The following is a 26,804-nucleotide window of genomic DNA, read 5'->3' on the forward strand; positions in this document are numbered from 1 at the left end:
TCAATTTCTCGTTTATATAACTTTTATTTCAGCACAGATGAACTCATTCAGCAATAAATGCTAATTTTTGTATGAGGAATTATTTGTCTGCCTCCCTAGCCTAAATGTAACATTTGAAAATAATCCGTATGCAGTTTGCATAAACTGCAAAAAACCGAGCCTTATATGCACAAATCTTGTAGAGGGACTGATTGCAATCGATGATTGTGCATCATCACATGCCGACATGTTTCCACGGCCACTGGCTGACGTCAATTTGATTTGCTGTCACGGCTAATATCAGTGGTGAGTGATATCTGAACCGGCCCTGGCTGCCACAAGCGAGGTGACGTATGGTCAAACAACCCCCACGGACGACACGGCGTGGGGAGACCATCCATCCTTGTTTTTCCCCTTTCTTTGGTTTACATTATTGTAGATTTGAAGTTTTTTCGTGACTGCAAAGAATCCATGCTCTTTGGTTTTTTGTCGGTAAAGTCACGTAGGTGAAAACAAAATAAAATAACTAAATTAAATCACGACGTTTCGGAAGCAACACAAGCATCCGTCATCAGTTGTGACTGCTCCAGAAAAATTACTGTAGCGTATGAAGAGAGCTATTTAGAGACACAACTGCCCGCGACGCCACACGGCCTACCGCATGCCCCCACCCCCACCCCTTGGCTCCTCCCCCCCCCTAGTACCCTATATAAACACGTGTCTCTAAATAGCTCTCTTCATACGCTACAGTCATTTTGCTGGAGCAGTGACACCGAATGACGGATGCTTGTGTTGCTTCCGAAACGTCGTGATTTAATTTAGTTGTTTTATTTTATTCAGTTTTTTACCTACGTGACTTTACCGACAAAAACAAAGAGTATGTTTACATTATTGTGTTGCTTTCAATATTAAATTCTGCTTTCTAAAAGCATGCGGGTTGGTGCAGATTGGTGCCACTGGCTCAATCTGGCCCCGATCCTCCGATTGCTTTGACACGTTGTGACGTGTGTTCAAATTTGCTGAGTTAAAACCTACGTTTTTAAGTTAAACTAAATAAGTAGACAATCCGTCTCTGCACGAACAATGAAGGTATGTGCATTATTAGACCTCCTTTGGCAGTACCAAAATATAAGAATAAGGTTTTTCCCCAAAAGAAAGCTGTCTCTGGTGTGGACCAATCATTTTCAAGGACAATGCATATATTATCAAAGCGTGTTTTTTGTTTGCATTTTGACCACAAGCATTGTGGTTAATGCAGACACGATTCCTTGTAGAAAGGTTTCAGTTTTGTTGCCAGAAAAAAAGGGAAAAAACCCTATTATTATATTTTGGAACTGGCAAAGGAGTTCTAATTATGTTGATGCTCACCCCGAGCCCTCATTACTTTGATAGTGCATTGTCTTTGAGCTGTACACCTTTTGGTGTCCTCCGGTCTAGCACTAATTTAGACGAGGCTCAAAAGAAAGATGTCTCTGGTATCTCTGGTGTGGACCAGTCAGTTTCATTTTGACCACAACTATTGAGGTTAATGCAGACATGATTCCTCGTAGAAAGGTTTCAGTTTTGTTGCCAGAAAAAAGGTGGAAAAAACCCTATTCTTAATGAAAGTATGTCTCACGCAACCCGTCAGCCAGGCAGCCTTCTGGGAGTGCATCATTTCAGCAGCGTTGATTCGAGACAAGCAAACTCTGCGTCGGCGTCGACAAGTTTCTCATCACCTCCAATAGTCCGCGACTGCGGTCATCCATAACAGACTGGAGTGCAACATGTGACGACGCAATGCCCGACCCACACATACGAAGAAGACACTCCGCTGCTCAACCTCCATCGGCCGTTCGAAATAAGCAGCTGTCGGACTCTCTTGAATGCTGGTGAACTGCCAATCTTACAGGCAAGAACCCTCTAAAAATATAGTAATATGTTTTTACCCTTTCAACTGGTACAAAAACTGACACCTTTATACAAGGGATCATGTCTGCAATAAACACAACACAAGCAGTCAAAATGCAAACAAAAAGAAACAACTCTGATAATGATGAGTTGTTTCTTTTTGTTTGCATTTTGAATGCTTGCGTTGTGGTTATTGCAAACATTATCTCTTGTATGAAGGTGTCAGTTTTTGTACCAGTTGAAAGGTTAAAAACCTATTACTATATTTTGCCACTGGTAAAGGAGGTCGCCTAGTGTAAGCCCTCTAAAAAGCCTGACTCTGCCGATGGGAAATGTTTGATGTCAACCGGCGATGAATTTGCTTGCCTTGAATCAATGCTGCTTTTATGCAATCCCAGAAGGACGTCCAGGCGAAGGGTTTGTGTAGGACGTACTTTTATTAGTTTTTTTACGTCGAGATACGGAATACGTGACATTGTCCGCTCATTTATTTTGTCATTTCTATTCCGCACAACGCCGTTCGTGATGTTTTAAGTCACGCACGTGACACCTGGCCCCCCTTCCTCCGTCCGCCCATTCGCCTTGAAGCACTGCAGACGATCATCCACGTAAACTCCATAAGCCGCTTTAATAAACGCAACAGAACTTACCACACAGCTGACAGATACGACTGCCCAAAAATACTGAGCACAAATTGGAATCGGTTGAATGGAAAAAAAAAACACACCGAATAAAAGCAAATCCTATATAAAATAACCTTTTTGTTGTTGTTGTTGTTGTTGTTTTAGAATTGTCTCACAGAACCATTTGCGATTGGCCGCAGACTCACCCAATGGTCGGATATCGAGATACGAGTCGCAATCGTGACTCTCAAAGCGGAAAACTCCGGTCCCACTTCTAATAGTAACACAATACAACACAGCACAGTACAATGTGATTGCTTCCAACATCAACACTTAAACCGCGTTGTCCCTCTATGCCAGGTTTTTTTCCCAAATGCCAGTCCTCGCAGACTCACCACGCAATGTCTTTCCGCGTTTATTAATATACTTTTCCCAATTAAAATGCTAATTAGCTCTCGATTAAAAGTTTTCGTGACTGCAGTGATTCATACTCTTTGGTTTTTTCGGTAAAGTCACGTAAGCGGTGTGCTTTCGCTTTTAAGCGGTTGTGTTTTCGCTAAGTTGTCCCCACCTAAGTTGCGCCCGAAACGTCGTGATTTAATTTATTTTACATTTTTACCTACGTGACTTTACTGAGAACACCAAGAAAATGCTCATTAATTCGTCTAATGTTACTTGCGCCAGACGACTGTAAAACATGTTCCCACACATGACGTGCTAAGCAATTAACGCCGTCTGGGTTAATAGAAAGAAGATTCCAATTAAGGTTGAGCTCTCGGTGTGGGCGTGCGTACACATGCGTGCATACACGTGCGTTTGTGTGCGTAAACGTGTGTGTGCATGTGTTCCATCGATAACAGCACTTGCCCCAACAGTCTGGCAAGGCTATACAGGGGATCTTTGCCTTTGCTTGTTCAACGCGATGCAGACAGCGTGAATTGCTTAGCGTGCCACGTGGGACGTGATTAACAATCATCTGGCGCGTGCAGCGTGGAATGACTGAATTCATATTTGCGAGTCAATTGGGTCGTAAGGACTGGCGTTTGGGAAACCCTTCTCTTTACCATCGACTGACACACACCTCGGCTCAGAGTTGCCGCATCAGAGGTTTCAGCGTTAAATCGAGACGTCCTTCTTTGGGAACTCGCGCTTTCGATTTCATCTTTTTTATTCCAGGTTTTGTCCACCCATACGGAAGTACGGTGCATATTGCACCGCGTGCTATTTATTCCCAAAGCAACACAGACAGGGAGAGGGGGAGGGAGAGGATTAAATATTACATCCGTTACAACGTGGATTAATGCACACGTGTTCACACGCAGGAGACATCACAGCGATGCACTCCGGTGCTCCTGACGCAGTTATCTGGCTTGACCACCTGAGTGTGAATTTGTAGTTGCTGCTCTGCATCTACATCAGCCATACGAAAGAAGAAGGAGAAGGAAGAATATGAGCCAATTAATAATTATTAAAGTCCACAAAGTTCTCATCCCAAAGCCAATTCGTGAAAGTGTCACAAGAAACGCGTTTCTCTTTAAACCAGCTTGAAACTGACCGCTGGTTCCTGTGCCCGTTGCCCTACTTCGTTGTATTGTACTTCTATGCTCCCGCAGCTATGCTGCACTTCATCGCCGACCCGCACTGACATTGACTTCACGATCAATTAATCCCCACGTGAGCCGCATTTCGTGGAAAGGAGGCCCTCCATCCAGCGTTGACCGTAAATCGGTCGGTCGTGTACGCGTGTCAGCAGAGATTCCATTCACTGTGGACCTTTCCTTCTCTAGAATTGGTTGATTACATTGAGCAGCACTGGCTCGACCCACTGCGGGGAAACTTCAGCAGAGCACGGTGGCATCAGCCGGCTGAATAACGTCGACCTGTTGATGGAAATTCACTCTTAACACCACCACACTGTGGCCGGTACCATGCGGCAAACACGAGACTGGAGAAAGTGCAAAGGGGGTTTCCTCCCACGACGTGTACATTTATTGTGAATCTGAGCGATTTTTTTTATTGTTATTGTAGAGTTTTCTTTTCCATATTTGCATTGTCAAGGGGGGGTCATCACAATGTCACTGATGCCACCACCACCACCACGCTTCTCCAATGCTTCCTTCGTTGCTTGTGCAATATCCCTGAGGGTTTGTACGGTCGATATGCGACCGGCAAGAACTGTCAATCACAAGCCTCGTCACCACCAACCTCTTGTCTCTAAGTCCTTCCCCTCCCCACCAACATTCAATGAACTGTCACAATTCTGGGATTCTTTACTTTTGGCGGTTGTCGAGGCAGGGGGCGCTATGTGTGGATCTGCACATTCTGCTATTTTCCTGCGTGGAAAATCATGGCCAATTCCCGGTTACTCCTCTCATCCACGTTTGAGTGTCGCGAATAGGATCACTTGTACAATTACGTAACTTCTACTTGTAACGTGCGCCTCCGATCAGCACGACTGGCTAAGCACGGTGCAAAAGAAGTCCAGCGTGCATACATGCACGGTTATCGCTCACTCTGAGATACAGAAAAAAAAACGACTCGGAGATGCGGGGAAGAACCATACATGGGAAAGACAGCCAATTGGTGTGACAGCGCCAAATTTACCCCCAAGCCCCCTGGAGTCCTTTGCACGGTAAGGTGTAATCGGCCAGTGGGAGGAAACCAGAGCACCACGAGTGCGAGGGGGTAATACTCGATCCCAAACAGATGGAACTGGTGGGGGTCCACATTTTGCTGTACTGCCTTCTCCTGGCAAGCCAGGGTGTGGAACCTCATCGATGCCCACGGAGAGTTTTATCACCTGATCCACCAAATCCTCGCCTCGACACAGCCCGGCTAAATAAAATGCTTCCGTGAGGCCTCTCTTACGGGTACATTTAGGTTGGTTCAAAAGCTGCGAAAATAAGAATGGTTAATGGGATGGGATTGGCCACTAACTCTGTGTTACGCCTCGTATCTGTGCATACGAGTGTATAATCGGAAGGTCGATTATAAGTGAAGTAAGTCTCGGCATTTCTTGTCGCGCACTCTTATGAGTCCAGTCCGTCACGAATGCACACGAGTTGCGGGTGCAGAATACAGAAGGGTGAATAGGATGAGTTTCACTGCCATTTATCTGGCACACGATCACGTTAATAACCCGGCACATTGCGCATATTCTAATTACAACATGCAGTTGATACAAATTGCAAGTGCCCACGTGTGACCTTGACTACAGCCACGCACTGCGGACCCCCTTGAATTTGTGTGAACTGGCCTGATTTGTCGTCACGGCCACGTTAAGACGTCTATTATTGGGCAAATGTTTTAGAACCACCCTAGGAAGACGCCAGGTGTTGGCACCTCTCTTGCAGCAGAGCAACTCAGAAATGCGTCTCTCCATATTGCAAGTCCCCTCTCGCTCGATCCCATCCCTCGGTGTTTATGCACGCTAACTAAACTAAACCATTCTAGATTTGAAGTTGTCGTGACTGCAAGGATCTATACGCTTTGGTTCTTTCGGTAAAGTCACGTAGGTGAAAAAAAAATAAGAATAAAAATACCTACGTGACTTTACCGAAAGAACCAAAGAGTATACAACTAAACCATTTTTTTTATTTTTTACCAGGTAAGGCCCACTGAGCTGAATAGCTATTTTCCAGAAGCCACCTGGCCACAAATGATAGCTCAACGAAGTCGCCTATCGCGTGGAAATTTAGCAGCAGACAAATACTCCAGACGCATGTTTCTAAATGTGGAGGGGAAAAGCGGAAGACCCGGAGAAAAATCCACGCGACCACGGGGAGAACACGCACGCTCCAACTATACAGGCGTCAGGGTCAGGATCAAACCCACAACCTCCTCTATACCAGGCGAGGTAGTTAACATCTCGCTTACCATGGTGCCCAAACGGCCATCGGAGTAATACTGCCCGGTGTGAGCCTTTAGTACTGCAAGGGTTTAATTGACAATTGTCACCAGTCGGCTGACACGGTGTTTCTCCTGCATGTCCAATCCGGCAGCACGGGAGGTTGGTCTGGTGGACCAATCGATCAGCCATGAGTCGACCATCAACTGGGCAATGAAGTATGATTTGTGTAGGGCAGTACAACAACCAGGCTTGCTGTGTACATCTGCGCTTGGGGGTTATCTTGTACGCTTTCATAAGAGATGCCTGCTTTTTGGATGTCATTGTATTTCACGTGTAATGTTGAGTGTAATAATTATCATCGAAGCTGATAATAAATATACAGTCCTTAATTTTGCGTTTGGCTTTTCCAGTAGTTTTACCGATACCGAGTGCAATTATTATTGGCTTTTATTGTGGTTTGTCTGAATAAAAAAAATTAAATATTTTTTTAATTTTACCAGGTAAGGCTCACTTGAACTATGCAGCTCTTTTTCAGAAGCAACCTGGCCACAAATGAAAGCTCACCGAAGTGGCTTATCATGTAGAAATATATAGCAGCCAAATGCTCTAAAACGCACGTTTCTAAATGTCGAAGAAAAAACCAGAGGACCCGGAGAAAAAAATCCACGCAAACATGGGGAGAGCATGCAAACTCCAAATATACAGGCGCCAGGATCGGGATCGAACCCACGACCTCCCGCATGTCAGGTGAGGGAGTCAACATCTCGCCACCTATTTAAGTTGCAAGTGCAGTTACCATTATTGTTATTTATTATCGGGTTTTACTGCAATTCGATTTGATGTGTATGTGTACTTGTGAGGATAGATTAAACTGTATTTTTTTTTACATACAGCACGTCGAGATAATTCGATATGAAAGGCGCATTATAAAATAACGATTATTCCTAAAAAGTTTCCTACAAAAACCAAAGACTCAAAAAATAAATTCACCTCTCTCGCCTAACATTCAGGAAGAAGAGTCTTGGAGAAGACTCAGCGGCGAAGCTTTCCCGAGTGGAAAGATTTAAAGTCAAATTGAGTGTGTTTAGCACACGCTTAAAACTCATTATATATACGAAACTCCATTACTCGAGTACTTTTTGTGCCGTACAGAAACTAGTAATGACTCGTTCTGCCCAGAAGAAATAAGACAGATTGCTAGATCAGCTGCATACCACCTCAGATGTTTGACCTATGTAACAAAAAGACTGAATTGACCCCAAATCCGTGAATACACCGCGCCTCCACTACGGGGCAGCAGTGGCAAGGTAGTGGTTTACTTGGGTGAAAGCCCCAGTCGTACGAGGTGAAAGGTGACGCGGTGGTGGGGGGCGAAGTCTAAGGAGGCTTCCAGTCACTCAGACAAACGCAGTCCCATTAAGAATTGCAATTTTAATAGGCATTGTGCCATCCACAAGCACGTATTTCTACTTAACCTTTGACCGATTCCAAAAAAAAGTGCCTTGTTGCAGCCGAGTTACACGGTAGGGTGACTGATCGATCGCCTGCATTTGAGCACTGATTTGCGACTGCTGCAGTTCTGGGTTCGGAAATCCAGGCAGTCACCCGCGGCTAAACCAGGGTTATCGATTGTAGCGAGCTGATGATCTCAAACCTGCACACCGATGTGCACCAAATGCATCCTTTTGGTTATCGCACTGGTCGGTCGGTTTGGCCAACTCCTGACAGCCGAAATGTATAAATATATCAGAAGACTGAAATGTCGGCGTGCCGCACTGCACAGCATTCAAGAAGTACCATCGAATTGCTCGTTAAGAGGTGTCTATTAAAAAAAAAGGCAACAGAAGAAGATCTGTAGCATCAGCTTCTCCAGCCTTTCCCTGAAAAAATCGATAGATGTGAAACTCTGCGAGCTCTATCAAAGACGTGCCCCGCAATGGATGCACCTTCCGGCCCCAGCACGTCTGATAGTCTCAACGCCTGGGAAACAATCGTGACACAATCCCAAAAAGTTCCGAGATATTCTTTCGTCAAGCATTTCAATTCAGGAGCTCGTGCGCGCGTCCAGCGGCCCCTCCCCCCAAGCCCCCTCGACCTCCGGAACGAGCGTCAAACGACCGCCTGAGTGCCTGGCGATTTGCCTGTGTCTGAGTGCAAGTCCCCTTTGTCCGAGGGCACCTCGGCTATTGTGGCAGGTGTCTCCGTGTGACCCTCGCCTGCACCCGAAATGGTGGCAGGGACATCCTTGTCCGCATCCGTCTGCCCAGGCTCGCTAACGCTCACCGCAGTGTCCCCGTGGGGCGTGTCCTTCCCCGTGTGCGCCCCCGTCTCCTCGTGGTTGCCCCTATCCTTGCGTTTGTCCAACCGTGTCTCGATGTTAAAGTGTTTGTCTTTCTGCCTGTCTTTGTCGAGCAGTGTCTCGATGTTAAAGTGTTTCTCTTTGTCCGATACTCTGTCCTTGGCTCTTTCCGAACATTCACTTCTATCTTTAGACCTATCTCTGGCTTTGTCAAGGTGCGCTTCTTTGTCCACCGATTTGTCTCTGCCTTTTTCCCCATCCCCGATTTTGTCCTTCTCTGAGTGCGTCGCTAAGTCCGCACGGTTGTCTTTGTCTTTTGCTTTAGCACTCGCTTTCTCGACACTCTTTGCACTGTCTGCAGCTTTGCCCTTGCCTGAACAGTCATCCCTGTCCTTTGCCTTATCCCTGGCTTTGTCCGTGCGCGTCTCGGCCTCATTCCCTCTCCCCTTCGCCTTATCTTTCTCCGAGTGCGAACGGCCTTCTTTCTCCTTCGTCTTAACCCCACCCTCGTCCGAACGCCTGTCGACAGCGACATCTCTGCCCTTGTCTCTGGCCCTGTCTGGGTCCGGGAGGGGCTCCCTCCTTCCCACCGCCGCCGCCGCTTTGTCTGCCTGTGCGCGCGCCGACGGCTGTCCCCACCCGCGTCCGGCGTCCGCGTCCCTTCCGCTCGACGGTCCATCCCAGCGCCAGTCCCGGCCACCCGTCGACCGGGAGGGCTCCTCGTCCGAGTCGACCATGGCGAGCGCCTCCTCCAAGGCCTGAGTCAGCGACGACACCGACTCCTCGAGCTGCCCGATGCGGCGCTCCTGGTTGCGCACGACCGTGCGCAGGAGCCCCACCTCGTCGCACACGTCCTTGAGGATGTCCTCGTATGACTGAGTGGGGGGGGGGGAGAAAGCACGCTCAGCATACAAAGACAAAGATCGCCCACGTATAGCATTAAACACATTCCTACGGAGGGAGCTGGTAGGAACGTTGGGTTGCTCGGTCAATAGCCAGGGTCAACGGCGGCGTGGTGTATTCCGCAAATATGGCCGACTGTGAGGGCAGGCGCAAGCCGGCGTGAGTAGGTTAAACGTTGAGTTTATAAGGGCACCACGGGGTGACCAGCCCCTCCCCACCCAGCCCCACCCCTCCCACCACCCACCCAGCCCCACCCTCCCCACCCAACCCCTCCCCACCCTCCCCTCTCCACCCAGCCCCACCCCTCTCATTTTTGGATGCACGACGGATGGACGGACACAATAATCCCCTGTGGGCTGGTGGAACCAGGTGGTTCCTACCAATACAAGACTGTTGGGGCAAGTGCTCTCAGTGAGCAGCACCTATGAAGGCCGCCACGGCCATATTCGGGGGTGGGTGGCCATCATCCACGCCTGGCCGCCTTTGTCTCCCCAGTCGTGATGTTTACACATCGCACCAGGTAACTATTTAAGGGTTCAGATTCATCGTTCCAGTTCATTCTCGTTTCCTCCTCATCAGCTGCGTTGAACCGTGTGGAAGCTGCCTCAGCCACAATCCTGCCCTCGATCTACACTTGTAACACACGGACTTCCTTCACAGGACTGCTGGCACTGGCCTGGCACACTGAGGCTAGCCTGCCTACAATCAGTCCTGGGTGTATCCACAGTAGATTGTGTGAGGAGCTCCTATACTCTTGAAAGAGATATACAGGGTGCTTAAAAAAAATGTTTAACACTTCTGGGAATTTGCAACAATACCACAAGAAATGTGCCTCCGGGCTCTGGAGACCATCTGGAGAAGATTCCAGACGTGCATCGACAATGATGGCGAACAAAGTAGAGACTATTTGGCTTGTTGAAGCTATTAACATACATTTGCTACGGTGTATTATCCGTTATTTTTATATTAAAAACGATCCTCCCATATAAGTGCTAAAATAAATTTGCAGCACCCTGTATTATTCCTATAAGGTCCTCCAGCAGGCATGGAGGACCTAATGAGGAATAGATGGATTGGTTGGATCATGTGGTCCACAATAGATGGATTGGTTGGGTCATGTGGTCCACAATAGATGGATTGGTTGGATCATGTGGACCACAATAGATGGATTGGTTGGGTCATGTGGTCCACAATAGATGGATTGGTTGGGTCATGTGGTCCACAATAGATGGATTGGTTGGGTCATGTGGCCCACATGCCAAGCCACTGCGTGCGTGAGCAGCGCTCATGATGAATACAGTGTTGGGTGACTGTAACACAGCATACTCTAAGGTTTTTTCGGTAAAGTCACCTAAGAGTATGAATCCTTGCAGTCACGAAAGATTCAAATCTAGAATGTAACACAGCAGGCTGGCACAGCGGGCAGTGCAGACAGTGCATCTGCCCGTCATCTCTTCCAGTTAAAACACAAGACCTGCATCTATCCTGTTGACGCTCTTGTCAGCAAGACTTCAACATTTGATGTAGCCTAAACGTGCACCTAGCCTGGCACAAGCACCGTAGTCACCTCACTGCCACTTAGTGGAGAATGGTGGTTGCTATTGCTGTATGTGCTCGTGTGCCTGTGCATAGTGGGGAGCGGTAGTGTGGCGGTTAGCGCGCTGCGCTACGAACCTGGCATCCCGAGTTCAGTTCCCGCTCACGGCTAACACCAGTGACGATTATCTGAACCAGTCCTGGGCCTCCCCTAGGTCAACTCAGCCTCAAATGAGTACCTGGTGCGGTGTGTAAACATTGCCACTAGGGAGACAAAGGTGGTCTCGGACATGATTGCTGGCCGCCCAACCCCTCGTGTGCTGCTCCGGCCTTCATCGGTGCTCGCTAACAGCACTTGCCCCAACAATATGTTACAGGCTATACGGGGGATCTTTGTCTTTGTACATGAATAACCTCCTGCCAAGGAGCCTTCGATACTGCACGTGGCTTCAAAGTGCACCTGGCCTGGCAGAGGCGCCGTGGTGACGTCACTGTCACTTAGTGGAGAATGTCGGGTACAGTAAAACCTTGGATTGCGAGTAACTTGGTCTGCGAGTGTTTTGCAAGACGAACAAAATGTTTAAAAAAATATTAATTTGATAAACGATTGAGGTCTTGCAATACGAGTAGTACGTGTTTACGCTTTGTCTGCCAAGCGTCATGTGATCACAACTGATGTACGAGTGCTTTGGATTACAAAACACGTTTCCGGAACGAATTATGCTCGTAATCCAAGGTTTTACTGTATTGGTAAATATGTGTACGTACGTGCATTGAGCAGTGGTGCAGTGGGCAGCACATTGCGATGTGCATCTGGCAACCCAAGGTCGGTTCCTGATCATGGCCAACATAACTGGAGAATATCTGAACCAAGTCCTGGTGCTGCTGTATTGATCTTCATCGGTGGTCGCAGCACTTAGCCATAACAGTTTGTTAAAACACTATATGGGGTCGTCTTCGTGTACATATGTACGTGCGTGGAAATGTACGTGGCACAGGTTCCCGTGATCATTTCCACTTAAGTGGCAAATCCCTGCTGTCTTCTTAACGTGTGTAAATGTTTGGGGAGTGGTAGTGTCGTGATTAGTATGTTAGTAGTAGTTAGTACGAGCCTGGCAACCAGAGTTCGATTCCTGCTCAAGGCCAACATTGGTGACGAATATCTCAACTGGTCCTGGGCCTCCCCTAGGTCAACTCAGCCTCCAATGAGTACCTGGTGCGGTGCGTAAACATCGCCACTAAGGGGCATGGTACTGGCCACCCACCCCCTCGTTTGCCGTACCGCACCTTCATAGGTATCCTCTAATGGCTTATGCCTCAAAAGTTTGTTAACGCTGTGCGGGGGATCTTTGCCTTTCTTGTTGTGTGGTTGTGTGTTCACCATTTCCTTGCCGCCCATGCACACGGATTTGCTGCGGGCGAGCGTTGGGGGCGGAGCTGCTCCATTGCGAACGTCCGGGTTCGCCGGGCGGTTGTCCAACACGTTCCGTCGCACGACCTGCGAGCGTGCAGCAATGTAAGATGGCGCCATTCAATTAGCACTGTTCAATAATAATACAATTTCAACCCTTCCACGAGGTCCCACAAATGTGGTACAATCGACATCGACTGTGTGTATCAGACTTAAGCGACTACCACTAATGTGTGTGTGTCACGCGAGCCCTATTGCCACTAGCCTACTGAACACCTGACCTCCAAGGGCCGCTCTCAGTCTCATCACCACTCCCGTATGGATTAAGATGTTCCCCTTGATCACCGACCTCTGGGTGCTTTGTCTCGCCAACCTGCCCTCCCCTGAACCACAACACCTCGCTGATCTCGTCAAGGAGCGTAAACCATTATGCAAACCCCGGTCATCCTCGCAGCAGCTTTTGGCTAGCCATTGAATGAAGTAATTGCATCACGCACTTTCAGATCCACTTCTGCGGCCGTCTAGAACACTTTTCCTTTCGATATTGAGAAGCCACTGGAGCTATGCTCTTTTAAATCTAGATGAAAAACGAATTTCTTTAGAACTGCTTTTTTGTCTGACGTTTGTTGTCCTTCCCCCACACTTCCGATTAGTGTGGTCGGCTACGCATGGTGTGAAAGAAGTTCAACATACATACATGTGGTCATGGGCAGTGCTGAAGGCTCCTCGATTGAAGGTCAAAAGGACAGAACTAGGTGCTGAGGGTGGAAAGGCTGAAGGCCCCGCTAATGGGAGGTCATACGACAGACCCGGTCCTTGAAGGTGGAGTTGTGAAGGTTCATAGACCCAGGTTTTGTGGGTGGGGCAGTCGATGCTCGCCGACAGGAGGTAACGATACAGATGCAGGTGGAGTGGCGGAGTCTCCTGTTCGGAGAAAATATGGACTGATGCGATACTGGAGGATGTGCAGCTGGGTGGACTTGCCAAAGACTGGTACCAGCGGTGTCAAGGTCGGCCTCTATGAAAGACACTTCTGGTCAGTTGAAGGCAGTCGCCCTCCAACAAAAATGGAGGGCAGAGGAGCGATGCGCACAACAAGCGGAGCGCCGAGCGGCTAAAGTCCAGCAAGTTGACACAGTAGGGGGCACAGATGGTGCATCTGCCAGTCATCTCAGTCGGTCAACCCATGGCACCTGGGTCTGTCCCGTGACCTCCTGTCAGCGAGTTTTCGACACTTCACGTGGCCGGCCTCTAAGCTCACCTGGCCTGGCACAGGCGCCGTGGTGACGTCACCGCCACTTAGCGTGCGAATGGCGCACGGTTGGTATTGGTGTAGTTGTGCTGAAGGTGCAGAGGAAATGCACCTTGACGTCCTTGCTACGCGTAGACACGTAGCCCCCCCGCAGTGACACGAGCACGGGCTCGCCATCCTTGCCGCTCAGCCACTCGTCCGCCTCGATGGCTGCTTGAGCTGCTGCCGTGTCCGGGTAGAGGTCGTCCTGGAAAAGGTCCGACTGCAAAGACAAAGACGCCCTCAGTGTGTAGACCATGGGGGGGTGGGGGGTCAAGTATTGCGAGCGGGCACCCAGCAAAGGGGCGGAGTGATCAGAAGGATCAGATCATAAAATGTATTTATACTGGAGGAATCCGATGAGCTATGAAGCTTTATTTTTTACAGATTGTCCAGTAGACATTTGTGAGTGGTGGCGCAGTGGTTAGCGCATTGCGCTATCAACCTGGCCACTCGGGTTTGATTGTCAGCCCATGGTTAACATCGGTGTCGTTTCTGGGCAACTCTTCACCAACCGGCGCTGACCGGCGTGGTGAAGTATGTCCAGACAGAGCCTGGGGAGACCTTCATCCAAGATGACAAACGATTGTGAATTCTAACCTTGCGGTTGGAAAAATGGAAAGGCGGCTGGTAGCCTTCTCGTCACCCGAGTTGTTGTGTTTCCTTAAACATAACTAATACCACCGTCTAGGCCAGCGGTTCTCAATCGGCACACACATAGGCCTATGTGTGTGTCTCTCTCCCTGTGTGTGTCTCTGTGTTAGCTCTCTCTGCTTATGTGTCTGTCTATGTGTCTCCGGTTCTGTGTTTTATCTCTCTCTCAAATTTAGCACTCTTTGGAAGAACGTAATCAACCAGGTAGGGTGTTGACTGTTATGTTAGCCGACTATCTGTGTTGTGTTACATTATATTTCTAAGCTTACTAGGTTTGTTTTCTATTTCATATGTACCTGATGATGATTGCTTGTGTTGCAATCGAAACGTCGTATTCTATTATTTAATTTATTATTTTCTCTATCTACGTGACTTTACCGAAAGAACCAAAGATAAAATTGAAATCAATATGGTAACCTAGACCGATATAAAAGACCTTTCTAAACTCATTGATCGTAGACAATGTGGTTTCCGAGCGTCGCCAGCAAGGGCGAACCAATTACGTCACGCATTCTGAGCGTCCCGTTGATTTTGTTTTATTCCCATGCAGTTACTTATCTAGTTAGGATACCTCACAAAATGGACAACTGGTTAAAATACTATTGTTCATTATTCATACATTTATTTCTCCGAACCACATTAGCTGCGGCAAGGCGGGCACTCGGTTGAAACAAAAATTCAACACGGGGGTACAGTAGCTAGAAAAAGGTTGAGAACCACTGATCTAGGCGAAATGTACATCATTCGAATCCAGATATGATCAGTAAAGATTGTAAATTTTTATTAAAAAGGCGGCACGGCACACGAACGCGTGACGCGACCAGCATTACGCCCGGCTGCGTCGGTCTTCCAAGTGCTTATGTTCATACACCCTGCAGCCAGCCACTCACTTAAGGCTGAGTCGACCTGCAAGAGGAGGCCGACGGCAAGCTCAGATATCACTTGCCTGTAAGGTTGCATATGGCCGAGATTCAGGGGCGCATTGACCTATTTCAACGGGGATATGCAGCATACGACCGTGCCCCCCCCCCTCCTTTCTCCCGACTTACTTTTACTGAAATAGCTACGGATGTTTTTTTTACCTGTATGCAATAGAAAATATTTAAAGGTAAAAAAACTCCCAATTAAGTTATCATGCCTCTTGCTATCAATCCTGGGGTTCAGTAACAAACACCAGTAGCGCGACTAATATTTTACGCTACGTATTTTTTTTCTTCGGAAAATATTATTTTTTCTTCATTTGTAACAATGTTTTTTTGGCATTCATGGTTAATTTTGAAGAAAAAAAAAGAATTCGAATAATTTTTCTTAACATTTTGTCCTCGTTTAATCTGTTGATTCGGGGCCCCCTTGCGGCCGACTGTGTATCTATGTGTCGCATCACGCTGCATACCCAATAGTTGCACCCCTGCCGAGGATAAAACATCGCGTCACCGGGAGTGTGAGGCATCGTGGCCCAATCTACGATTGTGTCTGTTGGCAGCTCCTGGTGTCGTCAAGTCTGTCAATGATGAGAAAACCCTCACCAAAACAAAATAATGTTGCAGGCTGGACAACCGTAGGTTTCAAACAACACACGAAAACGTATACAAAGCACTCCAGCCTCTGTGCATGATGCAAAAAACAGCAGTAGTTCCTGATTGTCTTAGGACACCATAAAAACAATCTGAGTAAATGTGACCATCTGAAGGCAGCAGTCAGTGATGACCGAAGACACAAGGACCACAATGCACTTCTTCAGGAACTGTTGATAGTTTTTACCATAATACACAAAGTCTGAGTGCTTTTTTACGCTATTGTGTGTTATTTGAAACTTAAGCCCTGAGGCAGCAGTGGAAATTCCACATTTTTCGTGGTGGGGGCCAGTTTATCCATACCAAAACCACTTTTGACTTTCCCCCAAAGTCATACATGTTTTATTGACCTCTGAGGTATGATGGAATGAGTCCAACCCCTAAGCAGAATTTGAATGTGAACCCTTCCCAGTGTGAGTCAATCACAGCACCACCTAGCCAGATTTTTCTGAACTACTACATTATATAAACATTTCTAACACAATACAATTTTGAAGAACAAGCTAAACGTATTTGAATAAACCGTCTGGAACACCCTTACTTCCGATGTTATGAAGCAACTGGAGCTACGCACTTTAAAATCTAAATTGAAAACTATTTTCTTCAGAACCGCTTTTTATGTTTAGTTCATTTGTCCTTCCCCCGCACCTCCGATTAGCACGGTTGCCTACGTACGGTGTGAAAGAAGTTCAACATACACGCACACACATTTTGGGTGCTGGATTTACAACGTTGAGGTCTCCAGTAGGGTTTTTATTTCCCGGCGCGGCAATTAGCAACAATGGGGATAATTTATTAAACCCCCACAATCTCTGTCTAACCCATAAGTGTCAATGGGTTCAGCACAGTTAGTCGATCGGCACGCCACGTGTGGTGGGGTAAAGTGTGGGTACCCCCACCTCTTCCAAGACGCCTGTCCATTGTGGAAGAGTTGGGACAATATACCCCCTAGAGGGGGGGGGGCTCTCTTGAGCCCCCCCCCCTCTAGTGGAGGCCCCATCCCCCAGCAGGGGCATGAGCGAGCAACATCAGGTGAACTCAATTTTGTTTCAATGTTATGATTTTGCACGAACGGTGCACGAAAACACTTTTCATTGCGAAATGGATTCCGAATTTCATGCTCGGAGATTTATATTGTGGAAGAGACCTTTAGCCTCAGCGAACTTTTGCCCAATTACATAATATTTACAACCACTATTGCTGCTGCTGCAGCAAGATAAGGTGTCCTTACCTTCCTGGGCACGGTCATGATGATGGGCTCACATCTGCGTTCATGCAGCTTGTAAAACCTGGAAGAGATTGCAAAACCTAGAACAAGTTATAAAACATTCACCGTATTTATGATGCCAGCTTCAAATTGCTAAATCTCTAATGCGTCATGAAGCGTGGGACAATTTTGTAAAAGCTGGAGCCGATGCCAAAATCTACAATGGCCTTTTGAGCCAAAATGTGTTTTCAGACCTTGGAACGGACAGTAAATGTATCCATATAATGCGATATCTGCAATGGATTGTAAACAACTTGAAATGTGTTTATAAACCTGAAACAGGCTGCAGTATATGAACCTTATGGTGGAAACACGAGGTCCCATAAGCCCCCGGCTCTCAACATAAACTGCGTTGCGACGTCATTTTATGTCTCTTTATATTCTTGGTTCTTTCGGTAAAGTCACGTAGAAGGGAAATAATAAAATAATAAAAATAATACAATTCTCACGACGTTTCGGCCACAACGCAAGCAGCCGTCCTCAGCTCTGTTCTTCACCTGAGGACGGCTGCTTGCGTTGTGGCCGAAACGTCGTGAGAATTTTATTATGTTTATATTTGTTTTATTTTATTATTTCCCTTCTACGTGACTTTATCGAAAGAACCAAGAATATGAATCCCTGCAGTCACAAAAGCTTTAAATCGTCATTTTACGTCTGTTGAAGGCAAAGGACACGGCCATCTATTCCTCTCGACGAGCTCTACACGATGCGCTAATTAAAGTTTCAAAGTTTTGTTTCTTCTGCGTATTCGTCCTCGCCGCTACGCTTGGACACGACATGACAACAGAATGATCCGCGCCAGGTGGGTCACGGCGTTTATGTGCGCGGTAGGACGGAGTCGCCAAAAGTAAATTAATGAATTGCGATTTTTTTTTTTTCGGGACCCCGGGAGTCCCGCCATAAGGTTTATGTGAAACAATAAAAAATGTGGAAGAGATTCAAGAAGCCACACTACAGAACCAGAAAAGCAGGCCCTTGCATCATAGATATCGTTCGTTCTCCTGTAACGCGGTATTCGTGTTCCTAAAGAACGCCACTTTATGGTAAAATCTTGTTATAATAAATAATTAAATACTTACTACTATAATGAGCCAAGAATGTCTATTTGTGTGTAGCGCGTGACGTCACTCCACATGCCGGACCACCCCCCTGTCATTAATATTCATGAGTGGGTGGATTTCTACACTCATGCAGAAGGTCGAGCGGAAATCATTTTTTTCGCAAATTCGCTCTGAGTTTGACGTTTCTTTATTGAAAGTGAATCTAATAAATAATTCTACGCAGCAACAAAGTGGATTTGGTGTCTTTATTTATTTCTTCAGCACTTGAGACGAAAGGTAAGTCTAATTGATGCTTCTACATTATGGTAAAATAGACATTTCTCGGTGATTTTCCACATATTGTATCGATTTCCAATTTATTTCTACCCCAGCGACCGAAAGCAGAGGAGAATAAAGAATCAGAGCAGTGAATTTGAACAAATTGAAGGTACAGTGATATACAGTGCTACAGTGACATGAAGTGAGGTGTTTTATGATGTAGTTTTGTGCAATAATCTCTGCCATTGATACAGTGCTACAATGAAATGCAGTGAAGTGTTTGATGACATATTTTCGTGCAAGATTCACTGCCATTAAATTGACACAAGGTACAATGATACACTGCTCAATTTGTTCCTAAATATTACAGCTTCCGTCCTAGGACGGGCAAAGGAGCTAGTATATAATTTCAGGTAAAGCGCAGTCTGCGATAACACGTGAGATGCGTTTGCAGGCTGAACAAAGACTGAGGCACGTGGGTAGCATCTAGAAGCGTCCAGCAGCATCCCCGCCTTGCGTGATGCTACGCCGAGGCAGCCGTACAGCCGCTTATTCCTACTGACGCGACGTAGTTATGCTCACTCAATCGAGTTATATCCAATTAGCGTCATAAAAAATGTGTTCCTTAATAGATTCATAGCATTATCTCCAATTCGCGTTATGAAAACATGCATTACAGGAGAACAAACTGAATATGAAAACTGGAATAAATATGACAAAATGGGATGTTTTTTTTTTTTTACCGGAGTTGTTTATAACACGATGGAGCTGCTCAGTCATTAATACAATCGGTGGACATCTCCCCACGACCGTGAGCGCTAACCTGTGGGAGCCACGTGGTTGAAGTGGCACATGGCAGCTCAACGGTCAGGGGGCACAGTTGGCACCGCTGTGATCCTAGATTTGGATCCGCAAAACCCACAAGGGCTGTAGGAAGACACAGCCTCTACCAGCCTCTACAACGCGCTTCTTAAAAGTAATTGGCTGAGTGGCCGAGTGGCTCAGAGATCAGAGCACTGAGCCAACACCACTGAGATCCTACGGTTTGAAAATCCGAGATTCAGATGCCCGTGATAAAAACCGGGTTCTCAAGTCTCATGAATGTATGCTCTTGCACACCACACACTCACACACCACACGCGCGCGTACCTCGCGATCTCACACTTGTTGACGTCCAGGCCACGCTTGGGCATGAAGCCCATGCCGCGCTGAGGCTCCTTGCTGCTGAAAAGGTTCAAGAAGTGGACGTAGGGAGGTTCCGGAGTGACCTCGAAATAGCGGATCGTGCAGTCGCCCTGGCACGCACAAAAAGACAAAAAGACAAATATCCCCCGTATAGCCTCAATAGACTTTTGGGGTGCTAACCGCGACACTACCACTTTCCATACACCCATGTGTCATTAAAAACACATTCCTGCGGAGGGAGCTGGTAGGAACGTTGGGTTGCTCGGTCAATGGCCAGGGTCAACGGTGACGTGGTGTATTCCGCAAATATGCCCGACTGTGAGGGCGGGCACAAGCCGGCGTGAGTAGGTTAAACGTTGAGTTTTATAAGGGCACCACGGGGTGACCAGCCCCTCCCCACCCAGTCCCACCCCTCCCACCCCCCACCCAGCCCCACCCTCCCCACCCAGCCCCTCCCCACCCAGCCCCTCCCTCCCCTTCCCACCCAGCCCCACCCTTCCCACCCAGCCCCTCCTCACCATCCCCTCCCCACCCAGCCCCACCCTCCCCACCCAACCCCTCCCTGCACGATGGACGGACGGACACAATAATCCCCTGTGGGCTGGTGGAACCAGTGGGTTCCTACCAGTATAACAGCAACATCGGTGACAGCAGCGAAAATAACAACCTCCTCAAGAACTGTCGATGAGCACTAAGTGTCAGCGACATCAAAACCGAATAACATCCGTGGCAGGCCTGCTTCGTTGCGGAGGTGAGTGGAGTGGGTGGAGCGATGAGAGCTCATTGGGCGGACCCAGGTGCTGTGGGCGGAGAGGTGGATGATAGGGAGGGATGGACTCAGGTGGAATGGGTAGATAAGTGAAGGCTCACTCACAGGTAACAGGGGAACACGTACCTCGCCAATTTCACACCTGTTCGTGAGGTGGAGTGGTAAAGCTTGCCGATGGAAAGATAATGAGGGACACACTCAGGTGCTGGGGTTAGAATAGTGAGGAGGGCTCACTGACAGGGAGAAATCGGGTAGAGACGTGTGCATTATGGGCAGTGAAGGCATTATACTAATTCTAGATTTGAAGCTTTCGTGACTGCAAGGATCCATACTCTTTGGTTTTTTCGGTAAAGTCACGTAGGTGAAAAAAGGAAAACGAAAACAAATACATTTAATCACGACGTTTCGGAGGCAACACAAGGCCCCGTCTTCAGGTGGAAGTCACAGCAAAATGCATACAGTAATTTTGCTGTGACAGTAATTTTGCTGTGACTGCTCCACCTGAAGACGGGGGCTTGTGTTGCCTCCGAAACGTCGTGATTTAATTTATTTGTTTTCGTTTTCCTTTTTTAAACTACGTGACTTCACCGAAAAAACCAAACCGTATTATACTCGTTGTTTTTTTCCGGTAAAGTCACGTGTGTAGAAATAAAATAAAATTTTAATAAATTAAAGTAAAAAAAATCACGACGTTTCGAACGCAACACAAGCGCTCATCATCAGTTGGGAATGGGGTAAAACACACAGCAAGGGAACACACAGAGGGACACCGCGTACATAGCACATAGAGAACGGCAAACTGCACGGAGGCAAATACAGAAAGAAGATGGGAGACGAGAAACTCAACAAACCTTAGAAACACAACGCGATGCAAACCAGTCGGCCAACAACACAGTTAGAGACTAACCTGGTTGACCACGCATTTCAAAAGACTGCTCAATTTTTTGTGTTCATCTTCTAGGCTGAACACACCAACGTGAAACAGGGGACAATGACTCGTGGACGGACACGAGGTACATACACAGAGAAGACACACGGGGAAAGATGTTTTGGGCAGCCCAGAGGGACAACCGGAGCAACACCACACCAAGAGACGTACACACACGCAGAGGCGCACACAGAAAGACGCCAGTGAAGACATTGCTGGGTTGTTATGGTATAGACCATTCTGCTGCACGTGGAGTGAAGGCTTGCTAATGGATAATGGAGAGTAAAAGAAGCTTGGAGACAGGGGGAGGGGGTCACAGGTGGACTGACACAGATGCTATAGGTGCGGTGGAAGAGGCTCGCTAGGTGGAGATCGCAGATGGACACAGGTGCTAGGGCTGGGGTTTTGGAAGGCTCGCTCATTGGTAGGTGCGGACGGACAGACCTAATCACTGGGAGTGAAAGTGGTGAATGGTTGATGTAGGTATGTTGAGCTTCATCAATAGACCTCCTTTGCCAGTACCAAAATATAACAATAGCGGTTTTCCCCCTTTTTTCTGCCAACAAAACTGAAACCTTTTAACAAGAATTCATGTCTGCATTAACCACAATACTTGCAGTCAAAATGCAAAAAAAACATACTATGATAATATATGCATAATCATAATATGTTTTTTTTTGCAAGTGTTGTGGTTAATGCAGACATGAATCCTTGTAAAAAGGTTTAAGTTTTGTTGCCAAAAAATAGGGGGAAACCCCCTATTACAGTATTATATGTTGAGCTTCTCACTTAGTCAACCATGCAAATCGGAGGCGCGGGGGAAGGACAACACACGCAACACAAAACGCAGTTTTAAAGGAGCTGATGATGACAGGGAGCTGATGGGAAGAGACCCAAAGACCTTGATGGATGGCCTTCGTACAGACTCCGGTGTCAGTGTTGGAGACCCAGGTGCTGCGATCAGACCGGTTGGAGGCTCGCGGCAGGGAAAACCCGAGTGTACCTTTCCGCACAGGTAGATGATGTTTGTGTCCATGTCGTAGTACGGGATGAGGACTCCATTGCTCGAGTCGAGCTCCTGCAGCGTGATTGGCTCTTCGAATTTTTTCTGAAACAGGGGGAGAAAAATCAGGCACGTGCGTGGGTTTCGTGACGCTTGCCGATGTGTGTATTCACTTCGCGATAATAGCGTCGCCGTCCCAAGGTGCACAGCGGGATGATAATAAAAACGCATTACTTATTGATCCAAGCAAAGTCACACCGAGTCCGAGGACTATTTTACAAGAGAGTTCCGCTGTTTTGCAGCCAATTGAAGAGTGTTTATTACACACGTGGGAGGAAAGCGGAGCACACGGAGAAAACCCAATGCGCATGAGGGGGGGGGGGGGCAATACTCGAACCCCATACAGATTAAAATGGACGGAGTTTAGTCCGCTCGCTGTACTGCCTTCACCTGGCGTGTCGTCACAGGGTATGACATCTAAAATGCCCACGGGAAGGGAGATTCACCAAACCCTCATCTCCACAACGCCACTACCGCCCGACTAACGCCCAACTACGACGTCACATCGCATATGACGCGTGGCGCCGCGACATGCCGTCGTGCGTATCGACGTCACGGGGAAGCGAGCCACTGGGTGGTGAGATGTCATCATCGCCTTCGCTGAAAAGGCATGTCCGTTTAGTCGAGTGTTCCCCATTGCAAGGCCCACGGGCCACTCGTGGCCCCTGGTGGCCTTTAGTGCGGCCCCCGACAATACAGAAATGTGAAAACACCCCCCCCCCCTCACCCCCATCATGCTGTCAAACCCCAATGCTTTCAAATGTGTGGTGGCCCTCACGCCGATGATGTCTTATCGGCGAAAGTGCCTCCCCCCCCCCCCCCCTCTGAAAATTTGTGAAGAACACTGCATCTAGCGCTGTCTTTCATTACAACCTTTTGATCAATTCGGCTGCGTTTTCTATTGGTCCATCGTAGCAACGAAACCTAAGGCAAACATTTATCGCGTATGTTGAGTCACCTTCACGAGAGTTATCGTGACCCCCATTGGTTACAGACGGGGCACAGCAAATGCATTTTTTTAACCTGCGTTGGAAAATAACAACAAGTGATCTAAAAAGATAGAAACGCAGATGAAAGCCAGACACCTGAGCATCCCCCTGTTCACATGAATGCTACGCGGTGCACTTCTCCACGCGTTAGCCCACTGCTGGTGGCGGAAAATTCCACATTTCCATGACTGGGTCCAGGTTATTCATAGCCCATGCACTGTCAAGTTCTCACACAGTGGTGTTCAACTGTTCATTGTATTGAACCCCTTTGGCGTCATGGACTGATACAAAGCATTCTACAACAAAGCCTCAAGGTGCACCTAGCTTGGAACAGGATCTCGTGATCATTTCCACTTCAGTGGCAAATTTGGGCTATCTTGTAAACGTGTGTGCACGCATGGGGAGCAGCTGTGCAGCATTTAGTTAGTGCATTGTATTCTTGGTTCTTTCAGTAAAGTCACGTAGAAGGGAAATAATAAAATAATATTTTAAAAAATTCTTATGACGTTTCGATTGCAACACAAGCAATCATCAATCGAGAAACGTCGTGAGAATTTTATTGTTTTATTTTTATTATTTTATTATTTCCCTTCTACGTGACTTTACCGAAAGAACCAAGAATATGAATCCCTGCAGGCACGAAATCTTTAAATCGAAATTTAGAGCATCGTGTTACACACCCGGCGACCCGAGTTCGATTCCCGCTCACGGCCAGCGCCAATGACGACTATCTAAACCGGTCCTGGGCCTCGCCTAGGTCGACTCAGCCTCAAGTGAGTACCTAGTGTGATGTGTGAACATCGCCACTGGGGAGACAAAGGCGGCCGGGTGTGGTGCTGGCCACCCATTCCCTCGTGTGACGGTGCCTTCCATACCCTGTGGCTCACCAGAAGTTTTATTTGTATATATATATAAGTGATTTGTTGACCTTTCCTATGCTTTAAACTCCCGTCGTGTTTTTTTTTTGCATTTTTTTATTCGTTGTAACGTTCTGACCCGCCCCTACTGGATATGTGTGAAAAAAGAGCTTTCTAGCTCATCGGATTCATCCAGTATAAATACATATATATTCTGATTCATAGGTGCTCGCTAACAGCATTTGCCCCCAACAGTTGGTGAAAGTTATTAACCACGTTATTAACCAGGTGAAGTCTTAACTGACTGTGATGTTTCCATCCAACCTGCATATGTCAGCTGTTATTTCGACTCTCTGTGTCTCTCTCTCTCTCTCTATGCCTCTCGCTTAGATCTCTCATGCTCACAGGCCCTTCGGATTACACCCGTTGGGTTGCACTCCCTCGTCGAGGAGGCCGTTATTCCTCTCCTTTAATACGGTTACATGCTAATTCCTCACATTAACATCATGCTAATCTCTCACATTAACATAGCCACTTCCGTGCACTCTAATTTCTCACATTAACATCATGCTAATCCCTCACATTAACATAGCCACTTCCGTGCCCTCTAATTTCTCACATTAACATCATGCTAATCTCTCACATTAACATAGCCACTTCCGTGCCCTCTAATTTCTCACATTAACATGTTGCTAATCCCTCAGATTAACATAGCCACTTCCGTGCCCTCTAATTTCTCACATTAACATCATGCTAATCTCTCACATTAACATAGCCACTTCCGTGCCCTCTAATTTCTCACATTAACATCATGCTAATCTCTCACATTAACATAGCCACTTCCGTGCACTCTAATTTCTCACATTAACATCATGCTAATCCCTCACATTAACATAGCCACTTCCGTGCCCTCTAATTTCTCACATTAACATCATGCTAATCTCTCACATTAACATAGCCACTTCCGTGCCCTCTAATTTCTCGCATTAACATCGTGCTAATCTCTCACATTAACATAGCCACTTCCGTGTCCTCTAATTTCTCACATTACCATCATGCTAATCTCTCACATTAACATAGCCACTTCCGTGCCCTCTAATTTCTCACATTAACATCATGCTAATCTCTCACATTAACATAGCCACTTCTGTGCCCTCTAATTTCTCACATTAACATCTTGCTAATCCCACACATTAACATAGCCACTTCCGTGCCCTCTAATTTCTCGCATTAACATCGTGCTAATCTCTCACATTAACATAGCCACTTCCGTGTCCTCTAATTTCTCACATTACCATCATGCTAATCTCTCACATTAACATAGCCACTTTCGTGCCCTCTAATTTCTCGCATTAACATCGTGCTAATCTCTCACATTAACATAGCCACTTCCGTGTCCTCTAATTTCTCACATTACCATCATGCTAATCTCTCACATTAACATAGCCACTTTCGTGCCCTCTAATTTCTCGCATTAACATCGTGCTAATCTCTCACATTAACATAGCCACTTCCGTGTCCTCTAATTTCTCACATTACCATCATGCTAATCTCTCACATTAACATAGCCACTTTCGTGCCCTCTAATTTCTCACATTACCATCATGCTAATCTCTCACATTAACATAGCCACTTCCGTGCCCAGTTACATGCTAATTTCTCACATTAACATCACTAGCCCCGCCCACTTCTTTATAACCCTTGAGCTACACCAATTTCAACCCTTTTAAAACATTCCACATCAACAGCAGACCATGCTTTCCCACCTGATGACGGACAGCTTCTGTTGCGCCCGAAACGTCGTGATCTACTTTCTTTTATACCCACGTGACTTTACCGAAAGAACCAAACAAAGAGTTGGTGAAAGGCGTTATGGGGGGAGGGGGGGGACTGCTTGTCTTTGTACGCATTGCGTGTACATTCTATGTTGCGCGCGCGCGTGTGTTGTTGTTGTTGTTGGAAGTCTCACCGGGTCCCAGAGGCCGAACTGTCGCTCGCTCATGCGCGTGAAGCCGGTGGTGAAGACGAGGTCGTCCCTCGTGAAGAGCGCCCGCATCGGGCGGATGCCCTCGTGTGGGGTCATCCTCTCCTGCACACGTACACAAAGGCAAAGATGCCCTGTATAGCCTTCAACATACTGTCGGGGCAAGTGCTGTTCCGCGAGACACTTACGAAGGCCGGCAATGGCAAACGAGGGGGGGGGTGGGTGCCCAGCAACATGCCAGGTCATCTTTATCTCCCCAAACGCTGATGCTTATACACCACGCCAGGTACTCATTTGAGGCTAAGCTGACCTAAGGGAGCCCCAGGACCGGTTCAGATAATCGTCACTGGTTGTTGGCCGTGAGCAGAAAATCCAACTCGGGTCGCCGGGTTCGTAGCGCAGCGTGGTAACTGCTACACCCCAACACAAGCTC

General features: G+C 47.3%; 1 protein-coding gene across 1 annotated transcript in view; it reads right to left on the reverse strand.

Moving 5' to 3' along the window:
- Positions 1-3,853: 3,853 nt before the first annotated feature.
- The window catches only part of LOC144948306 (coronin-1C-like), a 68,407-nt gene continuing 45,456 nt past the window's right edge, over positions 3,854-26,804 (reverse strand). The window contains exons 8-15 of the mRNA XM_078877742.1: positions 26,357-26,476; positions 22,482-22,586; positions 19,746-19,891; positions 17,242-17,299; positions 13,856-14,005; positions 12,462-12,578; positions 9,281-9,516; positions 3,854-3,902 (exon numbers count right to left, since the gene is read on the reverse strand). Of these exons, the coding sequence (XP_078733868.1) occupies positions 3,854-3,902; positions 9,281-9,516; positions 12,462-12,578; positions 13,856-14,005; positions 17,242-17,299; positions 19,746-19,891; positions 22,482-22,586; positions 26,357-26,476 (981 nt within the window). The remainder of the gene's footprint in view (positions 3,903-9,280; positions 9,517-12,461; positions 12,579-13,855; positions 14,006-17,241; positions 17,300-19,745; positions 19,892-22,481; positions 22,587-26,356; positions 26,477-26,804) is intronic.

The sequence above is a fragment of the Lampetra fluviatilis genome, chromosome 3 (genome assembly GCF_964198595.1).
Source record: "Lampetra fluviatilis chromosome 3, kcLamFluv1.1, whole genome shotgun sequence".
NCBI classification, from domain to species: Eukaryota; Metazoa; Chordata; class Hyperoartia; order Petromyzontiformes; family Petromyzontidae; genus Lampetra; species Lampetra fluviatilis.